General features: G+C 42.5%; 1 protein-coding gene across 1 annotated transcript; it reads left to right on the forward strand.

Annotated features, from left to right (window-relative positions):
• Window positions 1-1927: 1927 nt before the first annotated feature.
• On the forward strand, window positions 1928-9282 carry CHRNA9 (cholinergic receptor nicotinic alpha 9 subunit). The gene is made up of 5 exons (XM_063310470.1): window positions 1928-1937; window positions 2701-2846; window positions 4177-4331; window positions 5482-6014; window positions 8546-9282. The coding sequence occupies exons 1-5, from the start codon at window positions 1928-1930 to the stop codon at window positions 9109-9111; spliced, it is 1410 nt and encodes a 469-aa protein (XP_063166540.1). The 3' UTR covers window positions 9112-9282.
• The last annotated feature ends 6217 nt before the right edge of the window (window positions 9283-15499 follow it).

Here is a 15499-nt window from a genome sequence, read left to right on the forward strand (position 1 = left end):
CCCCATTGCAAATCAGGTTGATCGTATGCTTGGGATCATTGTCCTGTTGGAAGGTCCAATGACGCCCAAGCTTCAGCTTCCTTACAGATGGGATGACGTTTTCTCCTAGGATTTCCTGATACTTCAATGAATCCATCTTGCCGTCCGCACACTGCAGGTTTCCAGTGCCAGAGGATGCAAAGCAGCCCCAGAGCATCACTGAGCCACCACCATGCTTAACTGTAGGCAGAGTGTTCTTTTCGGCGTACGCTTTGTTGTTCTTCCTCCAGACGTACTGCTGACCCATTAGGCCGAAAAGTTCCAGTTTTGTTTCATCGCTCCACAGAACAGAATCCCAAAACTTCTGTGGCTTATTGATATGATTTTGAGCATATTGGAGCCGACTTTTCTTGTGCTTTTGGGTCAGTAGTGGTGTACGTCTTGGGAGTTCTGGCATGGAAACCTTCTGTGTTTAGTACGCGCCTTACTGTGCTCACTGAAACCTCAGTGCCTGTTGCCACCAAGTCTTGCTGCAGGTCTTTTGCAGTCACTCGAGGGTTTCTCTCCACCTGACTTCTCAGAAATCTGCTTGCAGCCACTGACAGCTTCCTTTTTCTGCCCTGTCCAGGTAGTGTCACCACTGTTCCTTAAACTTTGAACTTGCAAACTATGCTTCCAGCAGTGTCTCTATGAGCATTCGATGCCTTTGCTATCTTATTGTATCCTGTTCCTTGTTTGTGAAGGGCGATGATCTCTTCTCTTACCTTTTTGGACCATTCTTTTGACTTAGCCATATTGTATTTCTAACATGCAGTCAAACGTGACACTGAATGAACCCCTAGCCAGTTCAGGTATTTCACGTGTTCCAGCTCAGGCACGCCTGGTGCAACTTGATTAGTTGCATCAGGTGTGCTTGAGAGAACACCTGTTTTGCATACCGTATGTGTGCTGTGTTGTGCCAGATTCTATTCAGGGGGTTGAATAATTTTGAGACTGGAGAAGTCATTATAAGTTGCATTTTCAGTTGAATTTGGGGCACCACTTGAAGTATTCGTTGTGCTGAGCTATTTCAATTGCTTTTGTCTGATCATTGCAAACAGCTGACAGTCTGTACATTTTGACAATCAACCTGATTTGCAAAGGGGGTTGAATAATTTTGATTACAACTGTATATAAACAGCCAACCCCACTCCCTTCCAGCACTGAAGATGGTGCCTAGTTGGGCAATGAAACATCCGGAGGAAAACAACCAAGCTCAGAGAGCACCAAGGACCCCACAATTTAACCCTGAGCTACATTTATTCTCTTCGATGGTAGATTCATACAAGATAGTGAAACTCAGTGAACTTAACAACTACATTCTAGTCTACCATTTGCTGTGAACCCATCCTGTGTGGATAGTGTAAGTTTTCGTATGTTGCATGAACCCCAAATATTAGGTTAATTGAATGAAGTCTAGGGAAACATAAGCACTTTCATAGTGAGAATGCTGCCAGTAATAAAGTACAAGGAAAATAGAAAGGAGGGAAAAGGGAGGTGGCTTGAACGGCAACTTATTCTGTGGAATTCTTCCATGGGAGAGTGCATGTATGTAATTCTACTAGCAGGAGAAATGTGAGCACTGAGCTTGAACTGAGTGTAGTAGGATGGTTTCATCCTGATACTCTTCACTTTATTACTTGGTAGCTAATTCTCAGGTTACCAGTCTGCAGGGGCGTGAAGGATCAATGACACAAGAGGAAGGCTGACAAAAATTGGTCCTGCAGCAGACATACCAAACTAGCTAAAACTTGGGAATGGGCTGTTGCTGTTTCTTTGGTGGATCTGAAGGAGGGAGAATGAATCTTTTCACTTGTTGATAGAACAACATAATTTTTCCATCCACCCACTCTCTGCCATGAGGATTAGCATGACCTGTATTTGCTGTCTCATAATTTTCACAGAAGGAATGCTTCAGGGTAAGTAAGAATCTTTGCCGCAGGATGGATGAAAGGGACTGCTGATGTGTGCTGGTGTAAGTAAATTGGCACAGAATTGACCCCTGCAGTGCTACTGTTTCCTTTAAAGATCGGTGGGAATTGTAGTTCTGGAAGAGAAAAATGATTCTATATTAGAACTTTTTAGAACGGCAGCTGTCAGGATTTCCTAGCCGGAATCTATTAAAATGAAAAAGGTTTTTAAATTGTATAATAAGACAACTTTATTCTTAACTCACAAGCATACCGTATTTTAAGTTTCTTAAGATTTGAACTCACTGACTTTCCAAAATTGGGTAATCCCATTTTTCATTCCGCATTTCAGGTATGTAACTAATGCGAACCTTCATCCTAATTTATACTTCTGGAACTCTTGTAACAATATAGAACATCTGACCTCATTCAATGCTTCATAACTTATTCATTGCTTAATAAGAGGAGGATCGCATCCAATCCATTCTTTTAAAAGGCATAGCATTAAAACAAAATGCTTTAATTCATTTGATCACGAATAAAGACAATTGTTTCCCACCCACAATGCTAGATGGTGACATTCCCACAAATTATATCTCTGCTGAATGATCATTGTGCTTATTTTACATGCACTGAAGATTGACCTGAACATCTACAATCTGCCCTTCCATCTTGTTGCCACTTGATTCTCCTGAACACAATATTTTTCTCCACGTTATGTGTGTCTTTTTCTATCAATTATTTTTAAGAAAATAAATTTTGTTACACCCAGGCACTGACGCAGCACAGGGGAAATATGCTCAAATGCTATTTAATGAGCTGTTTGAAAACTACTCAAATGCTCTCCGACCTGTTGAAGATACAGACATGGTTCTGAATGTTACTCTTCAGATCACACTTTCCCAAATTAAAGATATGGTAAGCATCAAAATATAATATGCAATATAATATATTTTGAAGGGATTTTTTCAAATCTTGTTGGGATAATTGGAATTTAAAACAAGTTGTAGACAGTTTATATAATTATTCCTTACACTGACAGGCAGTTGTTTAATTTCAAAACTATTTTTTCCTAAGCTCATTGATTGCAGGCTAGTTTGTGTGTGACTGAATGATTGGAAGTGAAGATTCTATACATGTTTGAAGGCAAATTTATTAGTGCCTAAACGTGGAATGCCATTCCCCCACCCCACCCCACTCCCAACCCTGTTGCCTTCCTTAAAGACCTGAGTGTTCCCCATGCTTTGGGCTAGGATATTAAGTGAGCTTGGTTCATGTGCTTTCTGTGATGGGAGGTTTTTGAATTAGAATTCAGTGCCTTTATACTGTATTCATGGTTGTCGCAGATATTTCATTTATTTTTATTGGTGATGTTTTAAATTGTTATCCACTCAGAATCATAGACTGAGAGGACAGCCTTATAAATAAATGCTACTGAAAATGATTTGTCACATTAATTTTTCACTGAAGAATATATGAATAAATATGATGTCAGCATGAGATAATCTCCTTTCTTTACATTAGAAAGATTTTTTTTTAATGTACAGACAGGAAAGTTTATGAGCAACTATGAAATGGAAATGCCTGGTTTTCAAAGATTATACATGCCAGAAATTTTGGAAACCTTCACCGTATGATAGTGAATGACTTTTGTATATAATAGCCTTCCCCCACTTCCAAAATCTATTGGCCCAAATCTCATTAATAAGTTAAAAGCAATCAAGAGTTGAAGGTGACCCTGCAATAGTACATTCCATTTTATGTCTATAACACTTTTTATGATTGACACATGAATGGCAGAAATCATATACAAATAGCAATATGCATGCTTGGGTATAAGAAGTCCCATTTTGAAACCATGAACTTTCTGGGAAGAAAAAAAAAACATACCTGTAATTCTGGTAGGCTTTTTCTAGTCCAGGGTGACTACACATGGGCAACCTTTTAATGGCCAAGAGCCACACTTAACATATGGGAGTTCAGGGTGCAGAGTGAATGGGTCTGATTTCTATTATAGGACTTACCCTACAGCGTCTATGTGATTTTCATTTTACTGTGTCAGGAACTTCTGCTGCTAATGTTCAGTAATTGTGATAAGAGAGAGTTTGAAGGGATAGCAAAGGGCAAGAAGTCTGAGGTCCTGGGATCACAGATTGGCCACAGATAATACTAGGCTAGAGGAATCACCAGCCTAAACTGGTCAGATACCTTCCTATGTTCCTAAGTTAAGGCCTACTATTATTTATAGGATGAGAGAAACCAAATTTTGACAGCCTATCTGTGGATTCGCCAGACATGGTATGATGCCTATTTGAAGTGGGACAAAGACCAATACGATGGATTAGATTCCATTCAGATCCCCAGCAATCTGGTATGGAGGCCAGACATTGTTCTTTATAACAAGTAAGTCTATCTAGAATATTTGCTTAGCAGTTTGCAGAAATGAAATTAATGGTTCCACACATCGTGTGATAATTATCTTTTAAAAGTGTACCCCAAGAATTTGATGAATTTTTGGTGCCAGAAGCCCAGGGGTCCTACTCAGAAATGAAAGAGGGTTTGACAAAAAGCCAATCGCAAACATCAAAGGCAGTTGAAATACTCTTCTAGATCAGAGTTGGTTGCCTTATACAGCTTGAACTAAATGATCCATAGGAAAAAGGCCACAAGTGCAATCATATTGTTATATCAAAAGTAAATAAAGAAAAGGAGCACATCCAGGAATTCTTAAAGGCAAAATGTCAGTTTCACAGAACTTTCCCCAAAAGTTATCAGCAAGAGAAGCTGAAGAGCCTTTATAAAGATCTCTTACTTAAGTAGGGCAAATGTTGTGGGTAGCAGGCTGATCCATAGGAGAAACCAAAACAGCATTCAAAATAAGTTGGTCGTGTTTAAATGAAGTGCAGAGTTGTTATACAGAGCCTAGCCAGATCTAAGATGCAACAGGGCTATGGACCAAAGAGAGACTGCTATGTCCCACCTTATATAACTCCTAGTAATTATTCTATTTGCAACTCTAGCAGGGAATTAGTAGCTAGAATGTTTGGTATCTGCTGTTCTGGAGGAAACCATTCTTAACTACATTTTGTCTAAGTCTTACTATGCCTGAAGGGAAAAATCATCTCTGTACTCCTTTCTGGTTTCTGAATCCCTCCCTGTGGTCAGCAATTGCTTGTGTGTTTCCCAGCTTCAAGCTTCTCCTGGTTATGATAGTGTCATCAACTACAGTGCTGAAATGCTGAGGGCCCAAGCAACGTCTGAGCAGGAAAACACAGTGTTAGCAGCCAGCTCATGCTTCCGAAGCAGTACTGCAGAGAAGACAATGTGCAGGGAAGCAAGAGCTCCTTTATGCATCCCATCATTCCTCAAGACGTGGAATACACACAGTAAAGTTCTGCATCACACAAGATAGCAAACGAAGTGCATACGATCACATGTAACAAAAGTCTGTCCAGTATGGCCTTGAAGTCCTTTATGAGGCAACCCCCATAGTCAATATATTCCACTCCTCATTACATTGGGTATATTGTGTATTGTTCTGTCTGTTTTTTAGGGCTGATGATGACTTTTCTGAAGCTGTGAACACAAATATTGTATTAAGGTATGATGGGAAGATCACTTGGGATGCACCAGCCATAACAAAAAGTTCATGTGTGGTGGATGTATCCTACTTTCCTTTTGATAGCCAGCAGTGCAATCTGACCTTTGGTTCTTGGACCTACAATGGTAATCAAGTAGATATCTTCAATACGTTAGACAGTGGCGACCTCTCAGACTTTATAGAAGATGTGGAGTGGGAGATTCATGGCATGCCAGCTGTTAAGAATGTGATCACTTATGGCTGTTGCTCAGAGCCTTACCCAGATGCTACATTCACTGTTATCTTGAAAAGAAAGTCATCTTTCTATATATTTAACCTGCTGCTTCCTTGTCTCCTGATATCTTTTTTGGCTCCACTGGGATTCTACCTTCCTGCAGACTCTGGAGAAAAAGTATCTCTTGGAGTTACTGTTCTGCTTGCTCTAACTGTATTTCAGCTAATGGTTGCAGAAAGCATGCCTCCTTCTGAAAATGTACCCTTGATAGGTAGGTATTTGCATGTACTTATACTAACTTTCACAAACCACAGGGTTTTTTTTTCCTCCAAACTTTAAAGAAACCTGATAAAGTTACTGAGGCTTCTGAAATAAGTGACTACGATAACTGAAAGCAGTTCCTTTGCTCTAGAGCGAAGCCAGGTTTGAGGGAACTAGATTTGTTACTGCTGCTGAGTTAGAATGATTGAGATCAAACAATATCTAGCCTAACCTCTTCCTAATGCTATTATAGCATTGCCTGCATATGGCCAACCTACCACATTAAGTAGTTCTTCCTTGTTTTTGTGTATTTTTTAAATTGCCAGCTCTGTTGTATAGTCAAAAGTCTCCTTCTGGTAATGTGAGCCTTCTACTCCCAGTTCTAACTTTTAGACACAAACAGAACCAATTTGCTCCATCATCAGTAGGGATAACTCTTCAGATATTTGAGGATGGCTATCGTATTGCCTTTCAAGGTCGATTCCTGAGGTCACGCATCTCCAACACGTTCAGCCTTTCCTCTTGGTGTTTGGTGTCTGGCTTCTGGTTTGCTGCTCATTTACTTCATGCAAAGCTTTGAAGCAAATTAATCTAGAGTTCAATTCTGAGAATCTCTTAGCTGCTTTACAAGCAGCTTTTCATGCTATGGAAGTGAGGGAGATTCTACATTGGAGAAGTGATGCAGATTTCACATGTAAATACTTAGCATTTCTGTACACCTATTGGTGGCTTGCCTATTGCGGACATCAGACTAAAATGAGGGTTCTGTTTAGAACCAAGTGTTGGACTATTGAAACTTTCCTCCCAGTTACCATTATTGGCTTTTGAAAAACTGGTATCATCAGGGCCTAAGCCCAAAGTACATTTGAACTGGTAACTTGAGGAAGAAACTGCAGGGTGATGTTCATATAGTATACAGTCTTAGTAGATATGGCATTTAGCTGGCTGTGGCTGATGTCAAGAAGAGTTGGATTCCATTGGTATTTGGCAAACCAGGAAATCTTGGCACTATAGACTAGACTAGATAGTCTAAAAAAGAAGGCAATGGCAAGCTACTTCCACATTTATACCATAATAATAATAATAATAATAATAATAATAATAATAATAATAATAAGTGCATGTAATCACCAGGAATGAAGCATGGCTTGAGGAAATCCCTCAAACAAGACTTGAGGAAATTACCTTTTCTTTAGTAATCTAACTCAGAGGAAAGGAGGGAATACATGCTCCCTCTTTGCAACAAATAGCTAGGGGAAATCTGATGGTACTTAATTGTTCCTGTAAAAGTTTCAGTACTTTGTTGTCTGTTGGTTTGAGCAGATAGGAGACATTGCTCTGCTTGCACTTTGCTGCCAGTGGATTGCTTTTAAAAGGTGCATCAGTATGGTGTACTGCAATTCCCCACACAGCATGGGCCATTATTGAGAAGTTTGGAGAGTAAGGTCTGGGCATCAGGAATGAACTCTAGTCTAATGCAACCTTCCATGATCCAGGACGCTCCAAATGAGCTAGATTTTTGCAACTCTTAGAACATTTCAATTAGTGTGAGAAGGCCATGCTGATACCAGGTTGTAGAAGGCCACATTCATGGTAATCAGTGGTTTTCAGAGGTCACATAGCCTCTGTAAATCAAGGAGATAAACACATGTCCACTGGGGTCAACTTCGAAGGTGTCCACATACTGTACTAAGCATCCAAGTATCAAATATAATACTTGCTCCAAAATCACCAGAATCATATATTGAAATCATCTACTGATGGTAAAGCTACTATCTGGGCTACAAACATCTAGATGACTCTAGATGGCAACAAACATATTGCCGAAGTCTCTAACTGCTGCTCTCTAGTGGTCCTCTAGGCCTTTTGTAGCTGATGCTGTCTTCCAGATCAGAGATGCAAAAAGAGAGGACCTCTGGTCCCATTTTATTAATGTAAATCTATGTTAACTCACAAATCTCATTAATTTCTGCTCCAAGGCAACTGGGAAATTCCTGCAGAAAATTCCTTCTGAAAGCAGTAGAATTATTTCTGAGTAAATATACATGGGATTGGATTTTAGTAGACAAAATTATTTGTTTAAATTTGCCTCCCATGGTTGCCATTGTTTTATGGGACTTGCTCTGTTAATTACTTGTTGCATTTGATCTGTCTGAATATGTTGTAAACTGCTCTGGTATTACTGATGAAAGATGCTATAGAATTTTAAAAGACATTTTTAAAAAAAACAAACCCAGATTACACTTGGCTGTTTCTGGAGAAGCCTGCTAAATTAGGAGAAACTTTAGTCTGGAGACAGTGTATACATACATAAATTGACTTAAAAGGTATTTTTCGAACTCATACACACACATATACATAGCCTAAACCTTTCTATTGATAGAGATAAATATTTTTAGCAGGGGTGGGTGTTCCCCAGATGTCCAAGTATGATAAAAGGATTCTAAGTCATTCCAAGACATGGGACATCTATATAAGTACTGATCATATTTAATAGTGTCCCCTTTGTTGTTTTTTGTGGTTCTAATTTTTATATCATAGGTAAATATTACATCGCTACTATGACAATGATCACTGCCTCCACAGCACTCACAATAATTATAATGAATATCCATTATTGTGGATCAGGAGCCAAGCCTGTCCCACAGTGGGCAAGGGTGGTCATTCTGGACTACATGTCAAAGATCTTCTTTGTTTATGAAGTTGGTGAAAACTGCACCAGTTTGCAGTGTGTCAAAGAGCAAGACTCAGAATCAAAAACAACATACACAAGTTCAAAAGAGCAAGGCAGGTCTGAAGGGAGAAAGCAACCCCTCAAGGGGAGAAGCAGTGACAGTGATCCCCTCAAGAAGCTGCTTGATGGAGGGAATGATGGTTATGGATCCCCACGTGAAACTGCAAGTGATCTCGTTGGCTGCTGCTCTTGTTATAGAACATTGATCAAGAATATTGAATATATTGCTAATTGTTTAAGGCACCACAGAGCCAACCACGCCAAAGGATTGGAATGGAAAAAGGTTGCAAAAGTGATGGACAGATTTTTCATGTGGATTTTTTTCATTATGGTCTTTCTCATGAGTGTTTTGATTATTGGTAAAGCTCTTTAAGGAAAAAAAATAGATACCAGGGCTGCAATCCAACTACATGTTTCCAGAGACACACCCATAATTATTTGAAGTCCTTTAGCCTAACAATGAAACTATTTTGAGTTTAATCTAGCATTTGATTCTGCCCCATCAGTGAGCAGAACATGTACATTTAGGATTTATTTGAGTCTGCAATTTTTTTTATCCCGCCTCTATTTTTTTAATAAATAACTCAAGGCGGCAAACATACCAAATACTCCTTCCTCCTCCTATTTTCCCCACAACAACCACCCTGTGAGGTGGGTTGGGCTGAGAGAGAGGGACTGGCCCAAGGTCACCCAGCCGGCTTTGAAACATTAAATTTTGAAATAAGTTCAGGCAAATGAGTTCAGAACAATCATTCTTATGTTTAGCTTGCATACGTGATACAAATATCTTGGCTGGTATTTGAGAGCCTTCAGAAATTTACCAACTCCAAGAAAAGTTGATGCTGTAGAGAACAAAATGTTTGATTTGAACAAGTCCATATTCCAATTCACACTGAATTTATTTCATGGCAGAGTGCAAATTATTCTTTCTCAAGATTAACATAAGCATAAAATAATCTGCTTGTATATCAAGTCATTCTCTGGAACTGAAGGAGTGGGGGGCATAATTGTGATAAATAGGATATAAGGAACATAACAAATTTAGAATAAATATAGGAAAATATTAGAATCCAATGTGTTTTGAAAAAATGCATGTCTTTTGGAGCAATATAATACAAAATTATAAAAATAAAAACCAATAACAATAATTGTAAGTTATAAATCTATAACTACATTTGTCTCTCTTTGTTTTGTTTTGCTGTTGTCTTCACTTTTATCTCCACACCTGTCCACCAATATTCTCCTCTCTTTTTCCACCTTTTAAAGTTACGTTAATAGTGTGTGTGTAACCCAAGCTCTGTGAAGAGTGAGATCCCACACTATTTCAGACAAAGGCCACCAGGTGGGGGAATCGGGGGGCAGGAGTCAAACTGCAAGATGGAGGGCACAAAGTCACAACTGGAACCCCACCCCTTTTCGGTATGTGCATGCATTATTGAGGTATAAAAAACAGGTCTTGAATTGTGATGCCGTACATCTTCCTGCTGTCAGATCTGGACTGCCAAAATCCAGCTAAGCATACAAGTTGGAGTTTTCTTTATTTCTTTGCTGCATCTGATGGATCCCTGGATTTTTACAACCCACATGTTATGGTCCTATTTAAAAGGAGTGATAAGATGAGACTATAGACTAAGTGTTTCTCAACCTTGGAAGCTGTGTGGACTTCAACTCCCAGAGCAATGCTGGCTAGGGAATTCTGGGAGTTGAAGTCCACACAGCTTGAAGTGGCCAAGGTTGAGAAACACTGGACTAAGTCATCACTAAGTTGTTATGTGCATATGAACTGCTTTATACTTAAAAAAAAAAATCATCTTTGCCATGCTGTGTCAGGACAAAATCTAGAAATTAGCTTATGCAGTTCGTGTTAGGACTTTTAAGAAGCTTCAGGCTTCACTGTGCTATTCTATGAAAGTACATAAACTAAGTTGGAAATGGAAACTCAGCTTATCCTTCAGCCAAGTGATTACTTGTAGGTTTTGCAAATGCTGATATTCTAGATGGATAAAGGGAAGATAAGAACGAAAAGCAATTTCAATATAAACCTGGTTTTCATCATGCTTGCAACCAATGGGAAATACTTCACAATAGCTACTATTTAAGATACTGCAGGATCCAAATAAGGCTGTTGCAATTGTTCCTCGCTCCTTTGACTGGAAACACTCAATGCACAAAATTTAATCGAAGGTGATCTAAATTAGTCTTTCTCAACTTCAGCAACTTTAAGGTGTGTGGACTTCAACTCCCAGAACTCCCCAGCCAGCAGCTATTCTGGCAGTTTGAAGTCCACACACTTTAAAGTTGCTGAGGTTGAGAAATGCTGACCTCAATGATCATATAAATGATTCCTAGAATTTTAATGGTGGGTCTTTTGTGTAGAATAAAGACATAACTGTATCAGGGCACTCATACATAATAGAAACCTCAAAGGAGACATCTAAATTACAGGAACATCCAGCAAAGGTCAGGTGGAGTGCAAGCTCATCGGTTACAAGCAGGTGTAGCCCATCAGTCAAATCACAAACATACAACCTATTAGAAGAGAGAGGTTTTTTTTTTTTTTTAAATTGTCAATGTTCCACAGTATCACATACACAAGAGCCTACACTTCTAATTTGGTTTGATGTGGATAAACTGGTCCAATTTAGTCCTGTATAGAACATAATCAGATTAGATTCTCTACCCGTGGTCAAGAGTTTCTTGATTTCCGGGCCAAAAATTGTATCGTCCCAAATTGAGCATCCAAAAGCACCCCTAACCCTGAAGTTCCACCCTGAATTTCATGGCCGTCTTCATTTTAGCCTTCAACCTGATTCTGCCTGACTCATCCTGGAAGGTTGCCCGCAGTCCACGGTGAAGAAATTTTTGATTTCTGCACCAAAAATTGAGCCGTCTCAAATCGAGAATCCAAAACCACCCCTAAACCTTAAATTCCACCCGAATCTCATGGCGGTATTCAGCTTTGCATGCTACCTAATTCCGCGAGGCTGATCCCGGGAGGGTGCCCTGACTCCGCGGTCAGGAATTTTTTGATTTCTGGGCCAAAAATTGTGCCGTCTCAAATAGGGCATCCAACCCCCCCCGACAACCTTAAATTGCACCCAGAATCGCATGGCGGTCTTCATTTTTCCATTCAACCTGATTCTGCCCGGCTCATCCGAGGAGGTTTCCCTGATTCCGCCGTCAAGAATTTTTGGATTTCTGGGCCAAAAATTGTGCCGTCCCAAATCGAGCATGCAAAAGCACTCCTAACCCTTACATTCCACCCCGAATCTCATGGCGGTGTTCATTTTTGCATTCGGCCTGATTCCGCCTGCCTCACCCCGGAAGGTTTTCCTGACCCCGGGGTCAGGAATTTTTTGATTTCTGGGCCAAAATTGTGCTGTCCCGAATCGAGCATGCAAAAGCACTCCTATCCCTTATATTCCACCCCGAATCTCATGGCGGTGTTCATTTTTGCATTCGGCCTGATTCCGCCTGCCTCACCCCGGAAGGTTTTCCTGACCCCGGGGACAGGAATATTTTGATTTCTGGGCCAAAAATTGTGCCGTCCCAAATCGAGCATGCAAAAGCACTCCTAACCCTTACATTCCACCCCGAATCTCATGGCGGTATTCATTTTTGCATTCGGCCTGATTCCGCCTGCCTCACCCCGGAAGGTTTTCCTGACCCCGGGGTCAGGAATTTTTTGATTTCTGGGCCAAAATTGTGCCGTCCCAAATCGAGCATGCAAAAGCACTCCTATCCCTTATATTCCACCCCGAATCTCATGGCGGTGTTCATTTTTGCATTCGGCCTGATTCCGCCTGCCTCACTCCGGAAGGTTTTCCTGACCCCGGGGTCAGGAATTTTTTGATTTCTGGGCCAAAAATTGTGCCGTCCCAAATCGAGCATGCAAAAGCACTCCTAACCCTTTCCTTCCACCCCGAATCTCATGGCGGTGTTCATTTTTGCATTCGGCCTGATTCCGCCTGGCTCACCCCGGGAGGTTTTCCTGACCCCGGGGTCAGGAATTTTTTAATTTCTGGGCCAAAATTGTGCCGTCCCAAATCGAGCATGCAAAAGCACTCCTAAGCCTTACATTCCACCCCGAATCTCATGGCGGTGTTCATTTTTGCATTCGGCCTGATTCCGCCTGGCTCACCCCGGGAGGTTTTCCTGACCCCGGGGTCACGAATTTTTTGATTTCTGGGCCAAAACTTGTGCCGTCCGAAATCGAGCATGCAAAAGCACTCCTAAGCCTTACATTCCACCCCGAATCTCATGGCGGTGTTCATTTTTGCATTCGGCCTGATTCCGCCTGGCTCACCCCGGGAGGTTTTCCTGACCCCGGGGTCACGAATTTTTTGATTTCTGGGCCAAAACGTGTGCCGTCCGAAATCGAGCATGCAAAAGCACTCCTAAGCCTTACATTCCACCCCGAATCTCATGGCGGTGTTCATTTTTGCATTCGGCCTGATTCTGCCCGGCTCACCCCGGGAGGTTTTCCTGACCCCGGGGTCAGGAATTTTTTGATTTCGGGGCCAAACCTTGTGCCTTCCGAAATCGAGCATGCAAAAGCACTCCTAAGCCTTACATTCCACCCCGAATCTCATGGCGGTGTTCATTTTTGCATTCGGCCCTATTCCGCCCGGCTCACCCTGGGATGTGTTCCTGACCCCGGGGTCAGGAATTTTTTGATTTCTGGGCCAAAAATTGTGCCGTCCCAAATCGAGCATGCAAAAGCACTCCTAAGCCTTACATTCCACCCCGAATCTCATGGCGGTGTTCATTTTTGCATTCGGCCTGATTCCGCCCGGCTCAACCCGGGAGGTTTTCCTGACCCCGGGGTCAGGAATTGTTTGATTTCTGGGCCAAAATTGTGCCGTCCCAAATCGAGCATGCAAAAGCACTCCTAAGCCTTACATTCCACCCCGAATCTCATGGCGGTGTTCATTTTTGCATTCGGCCTGATTCCGCCTGGCTCACTCCGGGAGGTTTTCCTGACCCCGGGGTCAGGAATTTTTTGATTTCTGGGCCAAAACTTGTGCCGTCCCAAATCGAGCATGCAAAAGCACTCCTAACCCTTTCCTTCCACCCCGAATGTCATGGCGGTGTTCATTTTTGCATTCGGCCTGATTCCGCCTGGCTCACCCCGGGAGGTTTTCCTGACCCCGGGGTCAGGAATTTTTTGATTTCTGGGCCAAAACTTGTGCCGTCCGAAATCGAGCATGTTAAAGCTCTCCTAAGCCTTACATTCCTCCCCGAATCTCATGGCGGTGTTCATTTTTGCGTTCGGCCTGATTCCGCCTGGCTCACCCCGGGAGGTTTTCCTGACCCCGGGGTCAGGAATTTTTTGATTTCTGGGCCAAAATTGTGCCGTCCCAAATCGAGCATGCAAAAGCACTCCTAAGCCTTACATTCCACCCCGAATCTCATGGCGGTGCTCATTTTTGCATTCGGCCTGATTCCGCCCGGCTCACCTCGGGAGGTTTTCCTGACCCCGGGGTCAGGAATTTTTTGATTTCTGGGCCAAAAATTGTGCCGTCCCAAATCGAGCATGCAAAAGCACTCCTAAGCCTTACATTCCTCCCCGAATCTCATGGCGGTGTTCATTTTTGCGTTCGGCCTGATTCCGCCTGGCTCACCCCGGGAGGTTTTCCTGACCCCGGGGTCAGGAATTGTTTGATTTCTGGGCCAAAACTTGTGCCGTCCCAAATCGAGCATGCAAAAGCACTCCTAACCCTTTCCTTCCACCCCGAATCTCATGGCGGTGTTCATTTTTGCATTCGGCCTGATTCCGCCTGGCTCACCCCGGGAGGTTTTCCTGACACCGGGGTGAGGAATTTTTTGATTTCTGGGCCAAAACTTGTGCCGTCCCAAATCGAGCATGCAAAAGCACTCCTAACCCTTTCCTTCCACCCCGAATCTCGTGGCGGTGTTCATTTTTGCATTCGGCCTGATTCCGCCTGGCTCACCCCGGGAGGTTTTCCTGACCCCGGGGTCAGGAATTTTTTGATTTCTGGGCCAAAACTTGTGCCGTCCGAAATCGAGCATGCAAAAGCACTCCTAAGCCTTACATTCCTCCCCGAATCTCATGGCGGTGTTCATTTTTGCATTCGGCCTGATTCCACCCGGCTCACCCCGGGAGGTTTTTCTGACCCCGGGGTCAGGAATTTTTTGATTTCTGGGCCAAAACTTGTGCCGTCCCAAATCGAGCATGCAAAAGCACTCCTAAGCCTTACATTCCTCCCCGAATCTCATGGCGGTGTTCATTTTTGCGTTCGGCCTGATTCCGCCTGGCTCACCCCGGGAGGTTTTCCTGACCCCGGGGTCAGGAATTTTTTGATTTCTGGGCCAAAATTGTGCCGTCCCAAATCGAGCATGCAAAAGCACTCCTAAGCCTTATATTCCACCCCAAATCTCATGGCGGTGCTCATTTTTGCATTCGGCGTGATTCCGCCTGGCTCACCCCGGGGGGTTATCCTGACCCCGGGGTCAGGAATTTTTTGATTTCTGGGCCAAAATTCTGCCGTCCCAAATCGAGCATGCAAAAGCACTCCTAAGCCTTACATTCCACCCCGAATCTCATGGCGGTGCTCATTTTTGCATTCGGCCTGATTCCGCCCGGCTCACCCCGGGAGGTTTTCCTGACCCCGGGGTCAGGAATTTTTTGATTTCGGGGCCAAAATTGTGCCGTCCCAAATCGAGCATGCAAAAGCACTCCTAAGCCTTACATTCCACCCCGAATCTCATGGCGGTGTTCATTTTTGCTTTCGGCCTGA

Source organism: Candoia aspera, chromosome 8 (assembly GCF_035149785.1).
Source record: "Candoia aspera isolate rCanAsp1 chromosome 8, rCanAsp1.hap2, whole genome shotgun sequence".
In the NCBI taxonomy this organism is placed as follows: Eukaryota; Metazoa; Chordata; class Lepidosauria; order Squamata; family Boidae; genus Candoia; species Candoia aspera.

Excerpts from the sequence above, each read along its gene's own strand:
- CHRNA9 (XM_063310470.1), top strand. Across the intron at positions 2,847-4,176 it reads TTTCCCAAATTAAAGATATG|GATGAGAGAAACCAAATTTT; the intron begins GTAAGCATCAAA and ends TATTATTTATAG. Across the intron at positions 4,332-5,481 it reads GACATTGTTCTTTATAACAA|GGCTGATGATGACTTTTCTG; the intron begins GTAAGTCTATCT and ends TCTGTTTTTTAG.